Raw genomic sequence first — 22,028 nt, forward strand, 5'->3', positions numbered from 1 at the left:
GGGCCAGGTGAAGGAGATGTTACGCGTGTTTGCGCTGAAATTCAAGAGGCATGAGTGACTTGAGACAGCCTCCGTCCAGCTGAGCATGTCTCTGTTCCGTCCTGCCACCCGGTTTCTCCCCACGCACGCTCCCCACCCCCCCCCCCGCTCCCTCCCCGACCCGCTGTTCATTTGACACCTCTTGGAAATCTTACGATATTTACCTGTGAGGACTTGCTCTTTTTCCCGAAAATAAAAAAAAAGGTGGTGGTGATGGCGGGGAATGGGCTGGGATTAATGGCAGAAGCACACTGCCGAGCACCTGGGAGCCATCTCCCACCTTGGCACCCATCAGCCGCTGGGGACGGCAGCCTGGGGTGGGAGAAGGGGGGAGACAGAACCTGGACCAGCTTAGTGCCCAGGCTAATTAAATGTGCAGCCCTTGGCGAGGGGCCTGCAGCGTGAGGGAAGACTGGCTGAAGACCGTTTCTGCTTTTGAAGGGTGCTCTGTTTGTGTAAGTGTCAGCATCCATCCCAAGGTGAAAAGGTTAGCACTTGACCCAGGAAGTTCTCGTGTTTGCGCTTCAGAAATAGATCAGGATCATAAATTCCTCCCAGTTATGGAGGAGGGAAGGGAGGGCCTTATATTTTCTAAAAATAGTATTATTTGAGCAGAGGAAAGGAAGAAGCTTAGTGTTATGAGTCAGGCTGGGCAGCCAGAGCTCTGACCCGGGCAAAACAACGCATGAGGAGTAATGTTGGGAGACTCTTCCTCCCTTTCCCCCTTGGCAAGGCCCCAGCAGTGGAAAATAAGGGAAACCAAAGCGCTGAGCCCAGCCTGTGACTCAGCGCTGACGTCACACAGAGGTAGGCAGACGAGGGCTACCTGAAAGTGGAATATATTTATTACAGACATTATAAGGACCCGTAAATCCTGCCCTGGCTTCCATCACCAGCGAAATGCAGGAGCCTTTCATGATTGTACAGAAAATCAGGAGGACATTTCGCTCACACACGACAACTGATAGAACTCAGTGTACCTGCAGTACAGCAAAGCACAGTGCGTCATGCAATGGTCCAGACACCAACCACAGTAATTATACATTCATTTGGCCATTCGTCACATTCACGAGTAGGTTGAAAAGACATCGAGTCTAAAGGAAGGTTAATATGAAAATAGGAAGAGGTGAGGTCTTTTGGATGGTTATACCCTTCGGTTGAGTACAATCCAGCACAGCTTGGGGGGGAGGGGGGCAAGCACACCGGGTAAGGTTTACAAAACCTAGTGCAATTGAAGCCTTGTTTGTCACATTTAAAGAAATAGCGCTACTTTTTTGAGGTATCTGCTTGAGCTTAAGACGTTTACTTGACACGGTCGTCGGCTTTACCAATATAAAAGTGGATCCAGTTTGGCGAATGCGCTCACCCTGCTTAACCTGATAATCGAAACATCATTTCTAGAAAAATCTGTAAAAAGATAAATCTCTCGGACAAAGTATTTACAAGCAACAAACTCATAGACACGAACAAAGAATACATTAAATTAAGGGGATGAAAGTCCTAGAAGTCGTGTAAACACTTGCAATAGTGCATCTCTTCGTGAGGTTATGTACCCTAGATAACCTGTCTTTCATGCAGGGAAACTCGGAGGAGCGTCCTTGCAGAGAAGGAGGGAGACCCTTACGCGTGTGCCAACACAGCTCCTCCAGCAGAAAGGGGGCGAGGGGGGACGGGGGGGGGCGAAAGAAGATCCCCTGGCACTAAGGCGCCGGGACCTGGCGGCTGGGAGGCGAGTGGGTGGCGGAGCCGGCACCCCCGGGGCCGGGCGGTGGCGGCGGGGGGGGGGGGGCTCCGGTGCGCCGGGACCTCTCGGGGAGACCGAGCGAGCGAGGGACCGAGCGAGGGACTGACATAACCGCGGTGAACGGACGGGAGCTGCGCTGGCCGTCGGGGCGCGACGGGTCTCAGTTGGAGGCAGCGAGCGTGTCCGAGGCGGAGGAGGCGGGCGAGGCGCTGCAGGGCGAGGAGCAGGACTTCTCCGAGGAGTCCTCCGCCTTCTCCTCGCAGCCCGTGGGGGTGGCGGGGGAGATGGGCAGCAGCCCCTCTTTCTCCCGTTTCTTTTGCTTCATCCGCCGGTTCTGGAACCAGATCTTCACCTGCGTCTCGTTGAGCTGGAGGGAGGCGGCGATTTCCACCCGCCTGGCCCTGGTCAGGTACTTGTTGAAATGAAACTCCTTCTCCAGCTCGGTGAGCTGCTTGGTGGTGAAGTTAGTTCTGACGGTGTTGGGCTGCCCCACGAAGCCGTACTCGCCAGCCTTGCCTGCGAGGGGACACGCAGCGGTTAAGTAAGCGCAAATGATTTATAGGCGACGTAATCAATATGTCCACACCGGCCGAGCGATAGGGAGCAAGAACTTCTTAGGATAAGAGGGAAGCCCCGGCAGCGTGAGTGATGGAGTGCGAGGTGCTAAACCGGAGTCAGCCTCTAGTGTCGGAGGAAACTTGATAAGTGGTTTATGAATTACAAGAAATATGACCGCGGGAGAGGCGGAGAGGGGGGATCAGGAATAAGCGGCGCTGCCTTTCAGCGCCGCGGGCAGACGGCTGCGGCTGCTCCCAGAGGTGCGGGCCGCCCTACCTGCCCAGCGCCCCACGGGGCACCGCGCCGCTTCCCCCGCACCCACGGCAGAGAGAGAGACAGAGAGAGAGAGAGAGAGAGGAGCGGCCCCGGACGTGCCCTCCCGCCGGCCACTGACCTGTTTTGGGTGGGTTTCTTTTCACTTTCATCCAGTCGAAGGTTTGCGCCGGCGGCGAGGTCTCGGCCGAGGGGGAGCGGGCGTTTTCCCGGTGGCCGGCGTGGAGGGGAGACAGGGCATGGTTGTAGGTGCCCAGGGGCAGGCTCTGCTGCTCCTGCCCGTAGGGGGTTGGCACGTACTGAGCGGGACCCCCCGCGTAGCCCTGGTGCGGGTGCTGCGCGGCGGCGGAGGAGGAGATGCTCCCCGAGTACACGGCGGGGGCGCAGGGGGGGAAGCCGCCGCCCAGCTCCGCGTCCTGCCCGAGGGGGTAGGGGCCGTACGCCGGTCCGAAGCCCTGCGCGCCGTAGGTCGGGCCGCAGCCGGGGTGCGCGTAGGACACCCCCAGGCCGCCGTGGTGCTGGTAGGCGGCGGGCTGGGCCGGGGGGTGGTGGTGGTGGCGGTGGGGGCTGATGGGCACCCCGCGGCCCGCGAGGAAGCGGTCCTCCCCGCTGCAGCTGCCGGCGCTGACGGCGCAGGGCTGGAAAGTTGTAATCCCGTGGTCGGGGTGGTAGGCGCGGGCGGCGCAGCCCCCCGCCTCGCCGCCGAGGACGGGGTACTCGAGGAAGGAGCTCATCCTCGCCGCGTCCCTCTGTCACGCCGCCACCGGGTCTTCAGCGTCCGGCGGGGCCGCGCCAACTTTCCCACTTCCTCCATGGGGCCGGCAGGAAAATGACACGAAGGTACAGGCAGCGGGCAGGCACGTGGGGGGCGGCAGCCAATGGCTGCGGCGCCTGCGGGACTTTCCCGGCTCCTGCCGCTGATAGATCGCCGCGTCGGGGGCATTTAAACGCCGAGCGCTCCGACGGCGCGGCACGGCGCGGCGCGGCGGCGGCGGCGGCGGCGCCCCGGGGGGGCGGGAAGGGGGGGCCGGGCCGGGCCGGGCCGGGCTGGGCTGTCTCCCCGCCGCCGCCGCCGCCTCTGCTGCTGCCGCCGCCGCCGCCGCCGCCGCCGCCGGGGTCCCGCCCGCCGGCTGAGAGGGGAAGGCAGGAGAGACCCGGCGGCTGCGCCCGGCCCGCGGAGCCCACCGGCCGTCCCCTCCAGGGTGAGTGCTGCCGCAGCGAGGGTGCCCCGGCGCCTCCCCTGCTGTCGGCGCTGTCAGGCCGGTGCTGGGCACCTCCGCCGCCGGCCCCCCGCCCCCCATCCCCCGGCCGGGGCCGCGGGGGGGCGGGCTGGATCCGCGGTACGGGGCGGGGGCTGGGGGGGGAGGGCGGCGAGGGCAGCGCTGAGGGCATCGGCCCTGGGAACGGGGATGAGGATGGGACCGTGGATGTGGTTGGGGACTGCTGTGGTTGGGGACTGGGATGGAGATAGGGACGGGGATGAGGATAAGGCGCAGAATAGGGATGGGGCCGAGGCGATGGATGGGGACGGGCATGGGCATGGGCATGGGCATGGGCATGGGGATGGGATGGGATGGGGATGGGGATGGGGCCGAGGGATCTTGCTGCTCCTGCCCCGCCGCAGTCCCAGCGCGACGCGACGCCAAGAGTTAAAGGGGCTTGTCCAGCCGCATCACCAGGCGGCCGCGGACATTAGCATGGAAATGAGCCGCTTTTGGGACTGACGGCCATTGTGCGCTCTCTGGCCCACCGGCCTCCCCCTGGCCCGCATCCCTGCTCCCCCCGCACCTCCGCCGGGCTCACCCGCGCCAGTCCGGGGCTGGGGTAGGGGAGGAGGACCCGGGGGCAGGGGGACGGGCGATTGGGCGGGGGCCCGCGGGCTCCGCAGCCCATCTGCTGGGTCCCCGCGGCGCCGCTGCCGCCCGCCCGCCCTGGGACCGGGCGGGGGGGAAGGCCGCCCGGGGTGCCGCGGGTCGCAGCCCGGCGGCCCGGGGCCGGGGCAGAGGAGCGGCGGGAGGCGCAGGGCCCGCCGTCCCGGCCCCTTTGTCCCTGCGCTCCGCCACCCGGGCCAGCAGTGGCGGGAGGTGGCAGATGGCCAGTGGCAGAGGAGGCCCCAGGACCCTTGGGAACCGCGCTGAGCATCGACTCAAACCTACCCCTCCCCACCCCCACGGAAAAAAAAAAAAGGTTCGTAGATAGAGAAGGAGGGAGGGCGGTGGGATGTGGGTTGCGACCTCATACTCGGTTACGTATGCGGAAAAGGAAAGGGGAGGCAAAGGCCGGGCATCCGTCCGTCCCGGGGCACCCAGCCGTCTGCAGGGAGAGGGGACGGCACCAACACGCTTCAAAGGGACGTCCTGCGAAACGTTAACCTCGGGGATAGATGGATGGAAAGTCATGTCCCTGCCACCAGCCCCAGGAGGGGCTGCTCCCTCTATTTCTGCAGGTGCATTTCCAGCTGGCGCCTACGCCCCTCCGTTCTCACGCTCAGTTCTTGCTTGTTTTGAAATCCAAAAGGTTCTTCTACGCCGCCACCTCTCCCTGCTCGCAAACGCGCACACACACACACAAAAACCCTCAAGCTCCTCCCTGCCACATGAACTACAACATCCTCTCCTAGGTGCAAAGCTCTCCTACTGCTGTTAGGTCAGCCCTTATCCCATACCACCTCCATGGCCTCTCTAACAGCCAAAACCGAAGGGCTGCTCTCTCCACCACGCGTCTATCTGTATGCCCTAAGTACTTCTATTTGTTCTGATTTACTACGCAGGCACGGATGGTTAAGGGCCCTCTGGAAAGGTTCAGTTTCTTAAACTCCAGGGGGGCGGGGTGGAGGACAAGAGCAACAACACTCCAGAGGCATTTATGGCATTAAACTGCACCAATTTTGGCTATGGTTACAGCTGTAAGCACATTTATTTCATTCTTGTAAACCAGTTGTGATAAATACTGCATAAGACAGAGAAAAAAGGCAGGCCGCTGGGACTGTTTACTAATAAAAGGGCTGGCATCTTTTCAGTGCTTTTTCAGCCAGCCAAGAAAAAAACGTATGTTTTACTATAAATAGATCCGTTTTACCCGTAAATTCCTCCGAATCACAGCACCTCTCCTACAGCCTCCAGCATCCTGAAATCCTTTTTTCTCTCCCTTTTTCGTGCCATTGTCTCTTTTGTTGCATTGTCTCTCTGGCAGGGCTTTGGGGGTTTGCTGCCTGTACTGTGCGTGGGGGCAACATCATGAGAAGGGCCGGAGCAGAGGGGAACCCGCCCCCTCCGCGGCCCGGCGAGAGGGAGCTGCCGCCCCTTCCCTCTGCCCGCAGGCCGGCCCGGCCCCTCCGCGCCCCTCCGCGGCTCCGCTCCGCGTTTCCTGCCCCGGGACTGGGGCCGAGGGGGCGATCCCGGCGCTTTAGGCTTTTCCGTGGGAGTGTGCCCCCGCTGTGGCCCCAGGGCTCACCGTGAGGCCCGGAGGCCACTTCTGCTCGCTGAATCTCCACATTTATTTAAGTGGAGTTCGAGAGAAGTTTAAATCTTGTAGCGTATTTTCCTTTCCTTCCTTTTTTTTTTTTTTTAAGCGTTGCCAGCATCCAGAAATCAGGGCACAAAAGAAACCCCAACCCATAGGTGCACGTTGCGGTCCGATTTAACCCAGTGGCAGAGGAGTTAAAATGCCGGCGAGGCTGCTCGCTTTCCGCGGGGACAGGGCTGGAGCGGAGGGAAGGAGAAGAAGCAGGGCCGAGGTTTCGTCGCGTCCGCAGCTCAGCCAAGCTGTTGTTTTAAAAGAGCAATAAAAATGAATTATGACTAAACGCCTTCTCACTTAATGGTTTTAGACGGGGATCCCCAGCCCCGGCAAATACGTAAGAGGATTTTTATTTGTGCATGTGTTCCTGCAATTGATCTCTTTGATGACATTCTCATTCATAGAAAGAGTTTGATTTATGACTTTCGGAAGAATTGCGTTCAGCCCTTCCAGCTATAACCCGCGCATCCCAGCTCCACAACGTGTTGCAGGGCTGGGAGACAACACTCCTCGCATGGACGGGCGGTAGCAGAGCCCCGTCCACAAACCCCCGCTCAAGACCTGCTCGCCTGTGTACTGTAACCACACGCACTCACGCGCGTTCACACGCGTTCACACGCACTCGCACGCACTCACACGCACAGAGGGAGCCGCGATCGCACCCGCCCGGGATCCCCTGGCCCCGGAGCGGCAGAGCCCCGCTGGCATCTGTTGCTCGAGTTTAGCCCGAAGGACGGGGCTCACCCTCCTTCGCTTTGGGGCCCGGCAACGCCGCTAGCCGGGTGGCAGGCAATTTGGTGGAGATTTCCAAAAGCCCATCTTTACTGCCGCCAGCAGAGAGTGGGGAGCCCCGAGTAAATTGTAACTTGAAAGTCAGAGTTTCCCCTTTTCGTTATCAGTCCTTCGCCCCGCAAGAAGGTTTAAACAGAAAAATATCTTCGGCTGTGCTCCCCGCACCGCCCCTCAAAAGAACCGAGCGGAGGGGCTGATTCCTCTCTGAGTGCTTTTTTGTCCCCCTGCGTTTCTGCCACCCTTTTGATTTTACAGGCACTAACTTCTCCATTTCCTCTCCTTCTAGGGCTGATTTCTTGGACGGCTCAGCACATGAGAAGTAACCAAGCGCAGTCTCTGTGGGCTCTCATATTTTTTAAGATACGTTTCCTGAAACAGCTTGCTGGGTGCTAAGCACTACTTTCTAGAAAAACAGGATTATTTCCCAAAAAAATGCCTTTCGTGTACGTAACAGGCTAGTTTCTGCAGGAGACACTTATCCTACTGAGCCTCTCTTACATTTTGCCTGTAGCAGAGAAAGTGCTCGTTCACGCTTTTGTTACAGCTCAGCATTTCCAAGCTTTGTATCCTCCCAGAGATAAGATGCTACATTTATACATTCAAAGGAAGAGGTCTCCATCAAAGCTGTGAATGGTTTTAGTTTCTTTGGTTTGTTGTTGTTTTTTTTTTTAACTTGTGAGAACCCTTGCAATAAAGAATTTGAACGTGTTTTTCCTCTCTAATAAATGTCCTAAATTGCCAAAAGGGGAGAGCTTGTAGTCAGAATGTTGGATTTGGATTATTAGTAAATTAAAAGTAGAAGGGAGAGGGAGAAATACCCGTCATGTTATCAGTCTTGAAAGGAGAGAGAGAGGGAGAGGGAGAAAGAGAAAGAAAAAAGAGAAAGCTCCTTGTAGCAAACAAGAATTTATTCTACCAAAAATACTTATGACAACGCATCCTAATGCAATACAAAAATAAAAAGAAAGTGAAGATACAATTCCTATATGATCACTTTCTTACAGACCTCATATATTGCTTTCATAGAAGGACCTAGAATGTGGCTAGATTAAAATTGAACACAACTAAAACTTCGTAAGAAACGGCAAAATGGCACAGCAGAGGGAGGGAATAAACAGAAAATACTGACCGGAAAAGGGCGGGGGGGGGGGGAGAATAAAATTAATTCACGGGAAAAACAAAGAAGAAGAATAAGGAGGAGAAAGCAGGACCCTTGGGGAGGACGTCTTTAATTTCTCAGTAATTCAGATGCTGCAAGTCAATTGTAGTGAGTGTGTCTGTAAAAAAGTCAAAACTGTCAGCAGAAATATCTACGGGACTGTCCAGAGATCCTGGCAAACTGGGGGAAACTGCATCTGAAAGCTGTAGGCAGGAATCTGTGGAGAAAACGTTAAAGTCCTGTAAAGAAGGGACATCTAGGGCCTCAGGACTGTCATTGTTCAGGCCAGCTGCACAGTTCTGGGCCATTGTTGAGAGGCAGTTTTGAACAGTGGGTGACTGATGTTGAAAATGTTTTAGATTTTTCTCATTGCTCGTTAAAGGCGAAACAGGGAAAGTTTGGGACTCGCCATTGTGCACATTCTGCGCCTGCTGCTGGGAGAGGGCATTCTGCTGGAAAGCGTAGCCTTCCCGCTCCAAGAGAGCGCCGGAGACGTTGCTGAGGGCTTGCTCGAAGAGGGATTTCTCCTCCTCCTCCTCCTCCTCCGCCGCTTTCTCGGGGTCCTCTAGGCTCTTAAATTTCCCCTCGCTGTTTTGGTTCTCCTTGCACTGGGTCTGTCTCTTGTGCTTCATCCTTCTGTTCTGGAACCAGACTTTGACTTGTCTCTCAGTCAGATCCAGCAAGGCTGCAATCTCAACCCTCCTTGGTCTACAGAGATACTTGTTGAAATGAAATTCTTTCTCTAGCTCCAGAAGCTGGGTGTTTGTGTAAGCCGTCCTCAGCCGCCTAGATCCACCGCTACCGCTATCGGGGATTTCAAGGGGGTCTGTTAAAAAAGAAAAAAAGAAAAAGAAAAACACCACCACCACACGCACACGCACCCCAAAGCACCACCGCCAGAAGAGCGAAAGCAAAAACACATGCACGCACACACAAAACAGATAAATGCACGGATTGAATTTCAGCACCCGAGCACATCGCATCCCGGGGGGGGGGGCAGTGCTCTCTCTGCACATATGTGTCTATATCTATATGTCCATATAGCATAAAATAGCAACTGCAACAAAATGGCCGCCTTTGGATGCAGTAAACCCATTGTGTTGCACTGCTGAGCGCCCGGTGCTGCGTGCCCCTCGGCCACCTTCGCAAAATTAGCGCCTCCAGCTCCCCAACCTCCCCACACCAGAGCAAACTTTATATTAGCCATACCGCAATTTATAATTAATGCATCAGCTGCTTAGCTGAGCGGGAGCAATCTATCACTCTTCATTACTGTCAAATATCCTAACTCTAGGACGGCGAGACAAGAGAGGTCAGCTCCAACTCAAATAAATCATCCCGCATTAAGCAAGTTCGGGGAAAGTTTGGGTTTCCAGAGAGCCCGGCCAGCTCCGTCCTCCCCGCCCGCCCGCCCCTCCGCCTCGTCCCCCCGCGAAGCCGGGGGGATGCGGGGAGCCAAAAAAAGCGGGGCCGGCGGCAAATCTTTGGACTGACCTTTGTGGCTGAGGCAGGCAGGTCCAGCGGCTGAGGCGGAGGCCGAGGCGGGCGGCAGCGCGGATCGCTTGGACGCCTTTTTCTCTTTCATCCAGGGGTACTCCGGGGGCGGCGGGGCGCCGGCGGGGCCCGGGCTGCCGCTGCGGCCGCGGGGGCTCGCCTTGGGGCGACCGCCGCCGCTATGGCGAGGGTGGCTGCCGGGGTTCAGGCTGGGGATGGTCTGCTCGAAAGGAGGAGGAATCAGTGTCGAGTGTGAAAGCGTCGAGTTCTTGATTGATGAACTTTGAAATGTATCACCGACAGGGGGAAAAGATGTCAGGCACTCAGCAAGCGATGGCTGGCTATTGATAAAACCGATCTCTCGCTCAAATGCGAAATTCATGGCCTTCAACTGGCAGCCCCCGCGGAGAAAAAGTTCCCTCGGATTCAGGGGGCTCGGGGGGGGGAAGGCCCAGGAAAAAGGCGAGAGAGGAGAAAAAAATATAGCATAGAAGATCGCTGGTGGGGTGTTTTTTTTCTAATTCACTGATTACAGCCGTATGGGGACCGTGCTACTATTAAACTATTGAATTCATGGAGACAAGGTTGAAATTGGACCGAATTGGCTGTCACATGATTGCCTCTGCCCAATGACAATTTGGGCTTTAATCAAAAGAAGCCACTGTCTGTTTGATTGATCCAAAAAAGTCGGGAAGGAACGCCTCATTGGGGGCCAGAAAGGCTTTATTTACACTTTTTTTAAAGAGGGAAATGATATCTCGAGTATCTATCCCCTTGGCGTCCTAATCTGAAATGATCGGCGGTGGGGGAGGAGGGTGCGTGTGCGTGGATATGTTTGTGTGAGAGGCTGCGAGTGTGTGTGTGTGTGTGTGTGTGCGTGCGAGAGTGTGTGAGTGTGTGTGTGTGTGGCTGCTTGTCCTGCAGCCTGCTGCCTCCCTCGCCTCCACCCGCACACTCTCCTCTCATTGTTTGGGACTGTCAGGAAAACGCTTTGCACCTCACAAATCATTTAAGCACCTCAATCTGACGCCTTGAGTCATTAACAAAGTAATCCATTAATCTTCAAAGTTTTGACACCGCCAGGCCCCCGCATAAGAAGTTGCACCCAGGCAGGAGTCTGAAGCAGAGGGTCTTGATTTTTTCCTAGGGAATAGCACTTCCTCCAAAACTACTTTCTCCTTCCCGACTCAGCCTCGATGGGCTCCTTTTTCTTTCCCCTTTTTTTTTCTTGTTTGTTTCTTTTTTTCTTTTCTTATTTCCTTTTTTTTCTCTCTCTCTTTTTTTTTTTTTTTTTTTTTTTTTTTTTTTTTTTTTTGGTGTACAGCTATCGGGTGTACAGTACGGAGAACAATTGGCCGCCGGTGCCGAGCCATTGTTTAACAGGATCTTCCTCAGCAACCTTGCTTCTAGGGGAAGAGTCACATAGGCAGCAGCCCTTGTGCTTCACGACTTCCCTCTCCAGTTGGCTTCCCGGGATTGGACCGTAAAACATAACCCTAGGAGTACCTCTCTGGGCGAGCCAAATCGCGAGGCTGCAAACGCGTCTGGCTGTTGCCTCTTTAAAAAAAAACCCAAATCCTGTGCCTTAGCTTGCAAACGATACTCCCGTCTGCTGGCATAATTTGCTTAATAACCGTAGTAGGCTGGGTCTGGTGAGTATTTTCGATTACCAGGAAATATATGGGCTGGTAGCGGGTTTGTTTTCACGGGGCCAGGCAGAGCGAAAATGCTGCGGGCTTATGACTTGAGAGACGGCACTCGCCTCCGACGCTTGGCTCTCGCCGCCGCCGCCTCCAGTCGCCTCTGCTAGGTCGAGGCAAGTCCCGAATTTGGATGCTTTGGGCACAATTTTCCAACCAGGCTGAGGCAAGAGGGAGAGCGATGACAATGATGGCCTCAGTCACCAGCCTGATGAATCCTATGGTCGCAGCCGCCCCGGGCAGCCCGGACGGGGCTTGCCTTCCCGCGGAGCCCGGGGTGCCCGGCGGGGTGGGGTGCGCCGGGGGGCCGGGGGGGAAAGGCGCTTCCGAGCCGCTCTCCGCGTCCTCCAGGAGCCAGGGACCAGCGCCAGCGCGATGCGGTGCCCTCTCGCTTTATTTTCGGAGTTGCCAAAAAGAGGTCGGCAAGCGTCTTCGTAATTAAAAAAAAAAAGAAAAAGAAGAAGAAGAAGAAAAAGAAGGGGGCGGGGGGGGGAGAGAAAACAAGACCCCAAACACTCAGCGGATCAGTCTGCATCCAGACTGCACGAAGTGCATTTAAAAAATCGGTTTTAAGTTAATGCACCCACAAGATGTAGCATATCTGCGAAGGCATTGGAGAGAGGGGGAGGGGAGGGGCCGGGAGGCTTTAAATGGGCTTTTTGGTGGTTGCTTGTTTAAATAAAATATAGAACGGGACTTGTCATTTAATCCCTCAAAAGGGATGCCTTACAAATATCGATGCTGTTGGAAAATGCAAGGGGTTTAATTTTCTTGCTTTTAGTCCAAACAAAGCTCTGGTGGTGTCTGCGCGCGATCAATCTTGGCCGCCAAAAGGTTTGACAGCTACTGGCCCTTAAGAACACATTTAAAGCTTCTTGCTCTTTCCAAGATCAAATGTGGCCGAGAAAAGAGGCAGAGCAAGAAACGCAAGTAAACAAGGAAAAAACTGCTTTTAAAATATGCTGGCAGAGGACTGGGCTGCTTGTGGGAAAACTCCGTTTTTATTTTGCTTCTCAGTGCCTACCTTGGGGTCGGGCTTTTCTTTTTCTTTTCTTCAATTTTTTTTTTTTCCTCTCTGGAAAATATTGGGATTAACAGCAGGATGACAAATAATAAAGAGAGAGGTTTGGACTTTAACCAGGCTTTGTGAGTAAAACCTGTGTGGGTGTCTCTATTCTGCACATTTGTTTCTTGTGGTCAGTCTAATACAAAAACCACCTGGAACAAAACCTTTGGAGAGAGGACGCGAAATTCTTGGGCAAATCAATTACTTCTGCTTCCAGGGGGGAACTTTTAATAGGGCGAATCTTAAATGCAAAAATACAAATTCTTATTTGCAACCTACAGGCTCCTAAGAAGGGGTTGAGTACGGTTTCTGGAAAGAAGGGGGCAAAATCGCCTGTATTTTTCTTTCTTCGGAGTGGGAGGGGGGTGAAACGCCAAATTCCTTCTCTTTGAACATTTTCCTAAATGTAATTCGTGGTGCTAAAGGAGCCACGCAGTAAGAACCACCGACTGTACCGTTACCTTTTGTTGTATCTAACCTAACTGCTCCGAGGGGTGGGGGGCTGGCTTGAATTTTATATGGGCGCTCATTTGAAACGAGCAATGTCTTGCAATGTTGCAAAAATGCTTCCTTCGCCTACAAAACAATAATCAGTCGTTGGTCCGTATTGGGTAATAATCAGGTTTCAATGAAAAATATCAGACTACATAACATTTCCTTCCACGGGTACATATCTATATATACAATAAATAGCACGGTGTAAATATATTTGCAATCCCTTTCTTTGACTGAGCATGCTTTATCTATTTATGCAGAAAAGCTCTATATAGATTCATGGATGCATGACAATGTTTCAGCATCAGGCAAGGATGGTTCTGGGAACAAGATAAAGCCCAAAGATTAATAATATTTCAGCATGAGACCAAAATGGCGACATTTTTTTTTTTGTGCTCTAAAAGATACAGATGGTGAACAGCGTGCGTTATGATCTACACAGCATAGGAATATGTCTTTATAAACGTGCAGGGGTATATTTTACCCAGTCTATTAAGGTCCATTTTGATTTATCTTTCAAATTTCAATCTAAAAATTACGGACATTTCGCCTGAAAGGAAAAAAAATCGGATTTAAGCACACGCTTGTGGGTTTCTGCCTTCCACCTCGAGCCTATTCGGACTGGAGACCCCCGCGAGTGCCCGTTTGGGGCCGGGACAGTCACCCTTCTCAGTACGGTGTGCCCCCCCCACAACAAACACACACACACACACACACGCGCACACACGCACACACATCCACACCCCCGCGGGAAGAGAGGAACACACGGCTCCCCTCCCCCACAGCTTCGGGCTGCAGTGGGGAGGGAAGGCGGCTCAGCAAAAATGGAACAACAGCAAAATAAAATAAAATAAAAATAATAATAAAAAAAAAATAAAATCCACTTCTTGAAGGCAAAAATCGGCGGCGGGGGTGGCGGGTGGAAGGAGCCGTGTCCAGAGGCAGCAGTACTCGGCATCCACCCCCCAGCCGCCTTGGGGTTTGGCCGGGGACCCGCTCTACCAGCCTTGCTCCCAAGGGCCGGCGGGGCTCCGCCGCCCGGCTCTCCCCCGCTTGCCCAGCGGGCGAGCCCGGGGACGAGGCGGCCCCTCCACGCCCACGCGTGCCTTTATCCTGAGCTCTGCTCCCATGTGCTCCACGCACACACACTCGTACACACACTCCCCCCCACACACACCCGGCTGGCCTGCCCGGGAGGCAGGGGACCCTCCCCGCGCTGCTCCGCGGCCGGTCCCCCAGCGGACCCCCGGGGCGGGGAGGGGGCGATCCGCGCCCGCCTGCCGTCGGCGCCGGGCGGGCACCGCGCAGCGGGCGCGGGAGGAGGCGGCCGCAGCCGCCGAGGGCCCTAAAACCCCGCTGGGGGAAAAGAAAAAAAAAAAAAAAGAAAAAAGTGAAAAATCCCTCTCCCTGCCTATGAAACGCTGAAAAGGCGTCGCGAGGCCCTCGGGTGGGCGAGTGGATCCTCGTGTGAGTTTACAGATGAGTTTCCCAACTCCCCACGTCATGAAGGGCTCTCCTTTCCCTTGCGCTGTGAAGAACATGTTCTTAACTCTTTATTATTCAGAATAAAAACTTTATTTTTTTTTTTTTTCAGAACGTGAGCAGCAAGGAATGTATAACTTTCAAAACAAATCTAGCCTTTTCAGCTTCACACACTTTCTGCCTAGCTGGATGTTACAAGCATAAAGTATTCAAACCGTGATCTTTTTCCCAGATTTTATTGCATCGTCATCATCATCGTTATCACCATTTTTAATAAAAGGAGTTATAGTTTCCTTTCAAATGATATCTCCTATGCGTGCCGATATGCCATCTAACATATGGCCAGGTAAATACTTCCTGAATATTCAGGGTACAGATTTTTTATATATATATAAATATGAACAAATGGGGATAAATAAAATTTTAAACACTTAGATTATTCAATGTTTGCAAAAAAAAATATAAATTAATCTGAATGTTCACCAGCATACACACATTGAAAGACTTACACGTATTAATAATTGTCCAGGGAGTCCCTGTCCAAGCGCTTTTGATGTCTTTCTCGCTATTTAAAAGAAGTGCAATAAAAAAAATTGCTTCCCCGTGGGATCAATCATGTACGAACAAATTCACATTTAAGAATTCCTTTTATAGAAAATTTGTTCATATACCCTGTTTTGATAAAAGTGTAGAAGGTAAAGTATAAAGCCTCTGCATACTCCCAAAGTGAGACACAAGGCTACAGTTCAAGAAGATAAATATCCACTAGTGAAACTATAGAGCAATTCAAGCAACAAATATTGCTACGTCACATAAACTAGAAAACGCTTTTACCAAAGGAAACAAAACAAACCAAAACAAACAAAAGAAACGAGAAGGGGAGGGGAGGGGCACATGATGGGGGGAGGAAAGAGAGAAGGGAAGGGTTGAGTACTTTCCAAAAGCTGGGGGCTTGGTGTTCCACTTAGTGACTCCTGTCTCTTACAGATGGGTGAGTTTGGGCGCTTCCTGAATTCTTCCCTGAGAAGGATGGTGAGCGGTAAGGTCTGTGTATGTTGGGTGCGGATCGCAAGGTCCATGGTGGTGATTGTTGGCCATTGGCCCAGCCCCGCTGTAGTCCATGTTGGCAGAGGGAGGATGAGGGAGATGAGTTAGACCAAAGATGGAAGGCCCGGAATTGGTCATGGTCTCCACATAGTTGCCCCCTACATAGACGGGGCTTCCCTGTATATGTGGATTCCCATAACCGTTGCCTTGAAGAGGATGAGTATCGTATTCAGGTGTCACAGCTGCCGTCCCCGTGTATCTCTTTTGAGGAGGTGGGCAATTATTAAGAGGAGCGGTATACGATGCAGGGATGCCATAGGTGTTTTGATGAGGCTTGTTAAAAGGCGGAGGCGACTGGGGCTCGTAGGGGACACTGTTTACTAAAGAATGCATAGAGTTTAGATATCCCCCAGCAGCTGGAGGGACAGGGCTTCTGCTTGGGGACTGTCCTCCTGAAGAGGTCATCATGCCCTTGCCCTTTTGATCCTTTTTGTATTTCATTCTGCGGTTCTGAAACCAGATTTTGATCTGTCTTTCTGTAAGATTGAGCAAATTAGCCATCTCTACCCTTCGTGGCCTGCAAAGGTACCTATTGAAGTGGAACTCCTTTTCCAGTTCTACCAGCTGGGCACTTGTGTAAGCTGTACGGGCTCGCTTAGAGGAGGCTTGCCCTGGAGGGCTTTTATCACCAGCACAACTCTCACCTATGTAAATCACACAAAGAACACAATCAGCATGGCGAACCCAGACACGGCAACCAGAGACAACGGGCCAACAACACCAGCACCTGGAGACTCCAGCTCTTGGACGGAGATGGATGCCCACATGTGCAACGAGTACTTGCCCCTGGCATGAGCTCAGCCGTGCCAAGCTACAAGCCTCAATAGACTTCCTTCACCTCATTAGCATCACTATAGGACTACACTTGCTTCCTTTAAGAATGACCGCATACAACATATCTTGAGCTTTGCATAAAGAAGGAAGAAACATTCAGGGAAACACGGTGTGGTTTAGAAACTCTGAAAGTGAACCTATGGCTCTGCTAACCGTAGTGGGATCAGGGTCTTCAAGAGCTAGCAGTTCTCCATTGCTGTAGAGACCCGCAGCCCTCTTTTTCTGAAAACCCTGATATATACACATCAGCTAGAGATGCCTGGAAGTTAGGTATCTACAATAAAATATTATAACATATAAGCATAGAATTGACAGTATAGTGTTTCTGTCACGTCTAGCATATAGGACAAACATACGGTAGTGATTGGGAAGTATAATATACATAAGAACATACGGTGGCTAGGCTTGCATATAGGCATACAGACACATTTAAATGTTACTGCTTTTTAATAAAACAAATACACGTTATGGGAGACTGTAAACAGCAATGTTACCAGTGCTTTAAAAAGCAGACCGGTGAAGACATTTGCTAAAGTTTTGGACTCTATTTCCAAGGCACATTTAAAAGAAAAAGAGGAAGAGGTTAATATAAGCCCAAATCCTGGGCACTGGAGCTAGCACTGGTGTTATCGACTCAAGTTTCCTCAAGTAGTAAAAGCGTTAATATACACTTCCATCCCCCAAATAATATTTTATGGGCTGAAGTTTATGGCACTCCAGAATGATTTTTGTTTACTGGGCTTGTAACTTTGCCAATCAGCTTGTTAAAATAGAAAGAGGTTCTGACTGCATGCAGGGCATTGATCCTGCCTGCACGTGATTATGAGCTATTTTATTCCTGTTACACTTCAGCAGAGATAGGTCACTGTCTTATTAATCTAACAGCACTGTGCCAACAAAGTACTCGGGACAGGCTTCTGGCTTAAGGCCTGGGCTGCTCCGCACTGACATGATTTACTGGAGGGGGGATTACCTAGGAAATGTGACAGATGCAGGAGGGCATGAGTGGTTTAGCCACTAGGAAACAAAATCACTTCAGACCCATCCTGCAAAGCTGAGAAAGTTCTGCAGAGGGTGGTTTGTTCACTGAGCTCCCCTTGCAAGTGGTGGCAACCCCTTTCCAATAGCTCAAGGGGGTCAGCTGGGAGAGGAAAAAAAGCCCCCTTCCTCCCCTCCCTGAAGCAAAGGTGGGCAAGGCTGCCCTCGTCCCCACCGGACGCGTGGCCAGCCCAGGGGTACCCAGGGAGAGAGGGGAGCATGTTTCATACCTGAACTGGAACTGCTGTTTTTCTGCTTTGTGTTTTGCCGAGATTCTTTCATCCACGGGAATATCTGTTTGGACATGGTGGGCGAGTTAAGAGCCGGGCTTTTGGTGGGGTTGGCCGGGGCAGGGTTGCTGCTGGCATTTTGAGATGGTGAGGCGGAGGACGGAGGTGGAGGTTGTGCCTGCTGGGCTGGAGGCGGCTGTGGCGGGGCCTGCGGGTCAGCGAGGCCGGGGGGCTGGAGAGGCTGGCTGGGGAGGGTCCTCATGCAACTCTCACTGATGTCATTGGCTTTGTGGTGGGACACGGAGCTGCTGGGGGACTGGAGGGAGCACGCGGGGCGGTGGTACTCAGTTTCCACAAGTGATGAAGATGGAGGATATTGCTGCTGACTCGCATTATAAGTGAAACCATTTGCTCCTTGGTAGGGGTAGGCACCATAGATTGCAGAGCTGTCGTAGTAGGTCGCTTTTTGCATTTCGTTGTTTCCCAATATTTATTTCGCAAACTGACAGGGTCTTGACACCCTTGGAGAATAACATTGGCACCCCTCTGTCACGTGGCGCTCTTCCTCCAATGGCCTCTCCGGGCAGACCTGGGGTGTGGGGAGAGCAGAGCAGGGTGAAGAAATGGTACAAATCCATCTTACTTTCAATAGCTAAGTGACATGAAAGCCATAAAAGAAAAAGTGGTCAGCAATATTTAGCAGCATGACTTGGCCTCAGGCACAGAGCATTTCGATATAAAAGCTGCCTGGATTTACTGGCAGCTACAAATATGTGCTTTGCTGCACCGGGATAGGGGCTTTCTAGGGTTTTTTCTTTCTTTCTTCTTAAGAAACAGAGCAGGGCACCACATGGCGAGGGGGTTGATCGTTTATCACCGAGACGCTGTTTTAATACCAGTCTCTGAGATAAGGGTGATCGAGGAATCAGTAATGCGAAGGGGCTGGGCTGTTCCTTCATTCCAGCTCTAGGATCAAACCCTCTCCTGTAACCGGCGTTGTTTTATTTTTAGATTTTCTCTCCAGGTTACAGCTCTCCATACAACTTCAAAGAAATACACGAGATTGTTCCTGCCTACATGTGGCAGGGGGCAGGAGCGGGGTGGAAAGGTTTCCTAGCCAGGGATATTTACACACCCCGATCCCCAGTGACGGATTTTGGCTTGTCTATGAAATGCTCGATAGGAAAATAAACAAAGCCAGCGCCTTCTCCCCTCCGTGCTCGCACACCACCCCCAGCCGCCCCGGTCACCCACCCCGGCAGCAGCCGTTTCTGCCCGGGCGAGCCCTGGCCGCCGCCCACCGCGGCTCCCGCTCGGCCCCCGGAGCGGGGCTGGGGCCGCACCACGCAGCCCACGCACCCGCCTCCCACCCGCGAGTGGGTCTGGAGCCTCAGCTGCCCCCGGCGCCGCGTGAAACCCCGTCAGCGAGACCAGGAGGGGCAAGCTGGGCGCCCTGGCCGTTGTTGGTTTGGTTTTTCCAGCAGTTATTTTCAAGACACTAACTTTTCGTGGAATCAGCCAGATCCTACCTGTTAAAACATGATGGATTGGGGGAAAAAAACACACCAGCAACCTGAAAAACCAGCGTTCATCTCCATGACCACGGCTTGAACTTTCCTTCCAACTTAGCGATAATAGGTTCTGTCTTGGAAACTGCTATGTAATTTGATGTATGAGGGTCACTTGGCTGGGGAGAGGGTGGACACAAACCCAGAGAATGTTTCTCCTGCCTGGGCGAATCCCTTTCTCCCCTCCGCCTTTTTGTCCCCCATCCTTCTTTCTTTCTGGGATTCCCCCCCCCCCCGCCCCAGATTAAAGTCTACTGGTCACCTGCCCAAAAATAACCAGTTAAGGAATTGCCCGCATTAACAAGAGGAGACCTGTGCGTGATCTCTGATCTGGGAGCTCTTTCCACACGCATTCACATTGTTCTCAGAAATTAAAGCGTGTTCCTCATCGTCCCCCTACCCCCTTGCTGACAAACAACCACGTCTTTTTGGATCAGAAGAGCTCTCGTTTCTTTTGCCACTTTCCCTGTACTTAAGCAGCTGGCTATTTTCCCCCCAAACATCTAACGAGGACAAATGCTTAGGGGCGAAAAGCCTTACACAACACATGCACCAAACGAGCTCATTCTACGCCTTTCAAGTTATACAAGTTCTTAGAAAACAGTATTCCCTTTGTTAGATCCTAACAAAATGAAGGTAACACACCTACAGCAGGGCGGCTACCCTGTTATTGCACTAATCAAGCTCTTTTGGATGTTATTAAGCTAATAAGCCGATGGAGATCTGAGGCGCGCACAGAGTTTCCAGCTCCTCGCCTCTCCTTCCTGATGCTATCGAGGCCTGGTGTGATTTTTCTCAATTCCTTTGAAAGAGAGAATATAGACACCACTACCAGAGGAGAAAAAGGAAATAATGAGCCAGCGGTAATTTTACAAAGGCACCCGCCTTTCATGATCGCAACATCAAATATTTCGCCTTCCCCTGGCCGCTGGGAAGTTTGCTGGCGCAGGCAGGGCGGGCAGCGCCGAGCGGGGATGCGGAGGGCGCTGCTCCCGCAGCCGCCTGCCCGCAGACAATAGGCAACTTTAGTCGGAAGGCAAAATATTATTTAAGCTTCGGCCGCCTGCCAGCAAGGGAAGGGGAAAAAAAAAAAAATCAGCTCCCGCCTTTGGCTTCGCCAAGTTAATCACTTCCTACAAAGTTATAGAGGCGCGGGGGTAACCTGAGGAGCGCCGGGCCATTCCTGGCGAAAGCGGGAATAGCGGGATTAAGAGCGACAACGATCACGATAATAACAGCTCCCTAACGAGAGAGGGGGGGAGAAAGTTTGCGACCCCAGCCGGCGCCTGGGATGGGAAGAGCTCTCCTCTCCCCCTCGGAGACAAAAGGCCAGGTCTCACAAACACGGATGGGCCCCCCATTTTTCCAGCGCCCATTTCATCGGCTCCATCTCCATTTGCGCAATACACCTCTCTGCCCTTTACCAACTTCTCGCCCCCCACCCAGACAGCCCGGATACAGCAAATGAAAGCTGCTTGGGGGATGCTAGTCCCCCCCGTTTCCCCCACTCCCCACTTCAGCTCCCCCCTACCCTCTCCTTCCCTCCACCTCCCTCCTTCCCAAGCACGCCAGATCTTTGCCCCGCCGAGCCCCAAACTCTGACTCTAGGACGAAAAACCAGGCAGCCCCCCTGAAAGATTTCCTGAAAGATAAAGACAAAGTTGAGAGAAGGGGGGGGGGGGGGGGAGAGAGGAGAGAGAGCTGCCTGAACACGAAGTGTAAGGGTATCAGTCACTGCCTGGAAGGAAGCCCCAGCTTGTGAACTCTTCTTGAACCGACATTTAAGTCTACGGTCATAAATCACTGGGACATAAACTCCGCCATTCACGACTGATAGCAGCGTATTTGTGGCCTGCTTACCTTAACTTCTGACGACTGAGGCGGAAGCCAGCATGCTCTCTCTCTCTCTCTCTTTTTTTTTTTTTTTTTTGGAGGCGACACAACCCAGGGAGCGGGGCTGTCTGGCCCAGCCCGGTCCCTGCGGCCGCGGGGTGGGCACCGGCTCAGCTCCTCCGCACCCGGCACCCCCCGGCCGGGAGGGGCGAGCCCTGCCCCGCACGGGATGGGGACGGTAGCTCCGGACACCCGCCTCCCCCGGTCCCCTCCCGCTTCAGGCTGCCCACCCTGTCCCGAGACCGTCCCCGGCGTGCCAGGCTCGCCCTGCGCGGGGCACGGAGGACGGGGATGTTTCCCAGGGCTGCTCTGGGAAGGGAAGGGAAGGAGAGAGAGGAGAAGAGAAAGGGGGTTGGGGGGAGTGGAGGGGGGGGGAATAAGGAAAAACGAAAAAAAAAAAGGAAGGAAGAAAGAAAGGCGGCCGCCTGGGGAAGCCTGGGGCAGGGTGGGGGCTGGGGAGGGAGCGGAGGAGCGCGGCAGTGAAGGAGTGCGGCCCCCCCCCCGCACCCGGGCGTCACCAAAGTCCAGGAAAATTATGCTAATGAAGACAAACGGCGCTCACAAAGGGTCGCTCTCACCAGCCTCCGGGGGTGCTGCTGGGGGGACTTGTGTTTGTCCCTCTTACCGGTGGGCTTGGGGGGCGGCTGCGGAATAGCCCCTCTGCCGCTCCCCGCCGCCGGGAGCCCCGCAAAGCCCCGGCTGAGTCCCGGCGAGGGGAGCAAAGCCCGGAGAGCCGGGGCTGGGTCCGGAGAGCCAGGCGAAGCCCACCAGGGTCCCCGCTCTGGGCAATGCTTTCAGAGCCACGCTGGAAATCATTAGAGTTACTAATTATTAACTCATGCATGCGTGAGCGCACACACACACACAGATGTACACACAGACACCCCCGCCGGCCCCCAAATACCCCCAGCGCCCGGGACGGGCACAGAGGCTCTCGCTCACACACACACATGTGCTACACAGGCGGGTCGGGGTGCCCGCCGCCCCCCGTGGGGACGGGTGGGCGGCAGTCCCGCGTGGACGGGGGCCCGCACAGC

At 53.8% G+C, this 22,028-nt stretch overlaps 3 protein-coding genes and 1 long non-coding RNA gene across 7 annotated transcripts in view; 1 reads left to right on the forward strand and 3 right to left on the reverse strand.

Moving 5' to 3' along the window:
* Window positions 1-870: 870 nt before the first annotated feature.
* HOXA1 (homeobox A1) lies at window positions 871-3,530 on the reverse strand. Its single transcript, XM_075051225.1, has 2 exons — window positions 2,736-3,530; window positions 871-2,299 (listed from the first exon to the last, which is right to left on the reverse strand). Exons 1-2 carry the CDS (start codon window positions 3,346-3,348, stop codon window positions 1,944-1,946), a joined length of 969 nt encoding a protein of 322 aa, XP_074907326.1. The 5' UTR covers window positions 3,349-3,530; the 3' UTR covers window positions 871-1,943.
* A 313-nt stretch (window positions 3,531-3,843) lies between these two features.
* LOC142041974 (uncharacterized) lies at window positions 3,844-7,633 on the forward strand. Its single transcript, XR_012653593.1, has 2 exons — window positions 3,844-4,801; window positions 4,877-7,633. It is a non-coding gene; the product is annotated as an uncharacterized LOC142041974 (long non-coding RNA).
* A 45-nt stretch (window positions 7,634-7,678) lies between these two features.
* Window positions 7,679-11,057, reverse strand: HOXA2 (homeobox A2). The gene is made up of 2 exons (XM_075051213.1): window positions 9,579-11,057; window positions 7,679-8,910 (listed from the first exon to the last, which is right to left on the reverse strand). The coding sequence occupies exons 1-2, from the start codon at window positions 9,958-9,960 to the stop codon at window positions 8,162-8,164; spliced, it is 1,131 nt and encodes a 376-aa protein (XP_074907314.1). The 5' UTR covers window positions 9,961-11,057; the 3' UTR covers window positions 7,679-8,161.
* Window positions 11,058-12,919: 1,862 nt separating this feature from the next.
* The window catches only part of HOXA3 (homeobox A3), a 46,758-nt gene continuing 37,649 nt past the window's right edge, over window positions 12,920-22,028 (reverse strand). For all 4 annotated transcript variants that reach the window (XM_075051169.1, XM_075051194.1, XM_075051177.1 and 1 more), the window contains 2 exons: window positions 17,531-18,119; window positions 12,920-16,072 (listed from right to left, as the gene is read on the reverse strand). In XM_075051169.1, coding sequence (XP_074907270.1) covers window positions 15,303-16,072; window positions 17,531-18,002 — 1,242 coding nt within the window. In that variant the 5' untranslated portion in view covers window positions 18,003-18,119 and the 3' untranslated portion in view covers window positions 12,920-15,302. The remainder of the gene's footprint in view (window positions 16,073-17,530; window positions 18,120-22,028) is intronic.

Source organism: Buteo buteo, chromosome 2, assembly GCF_964188355.1.
Source record: "Buteo buteo chromosome 2, bButBut1.hap1.1, whole genome shotgun sequence".
NCBI lineage: Eukaryota > Metazoa > Chordata > Aves > Accipitriformes > Accipitridae > Buteo > Buteo buteo.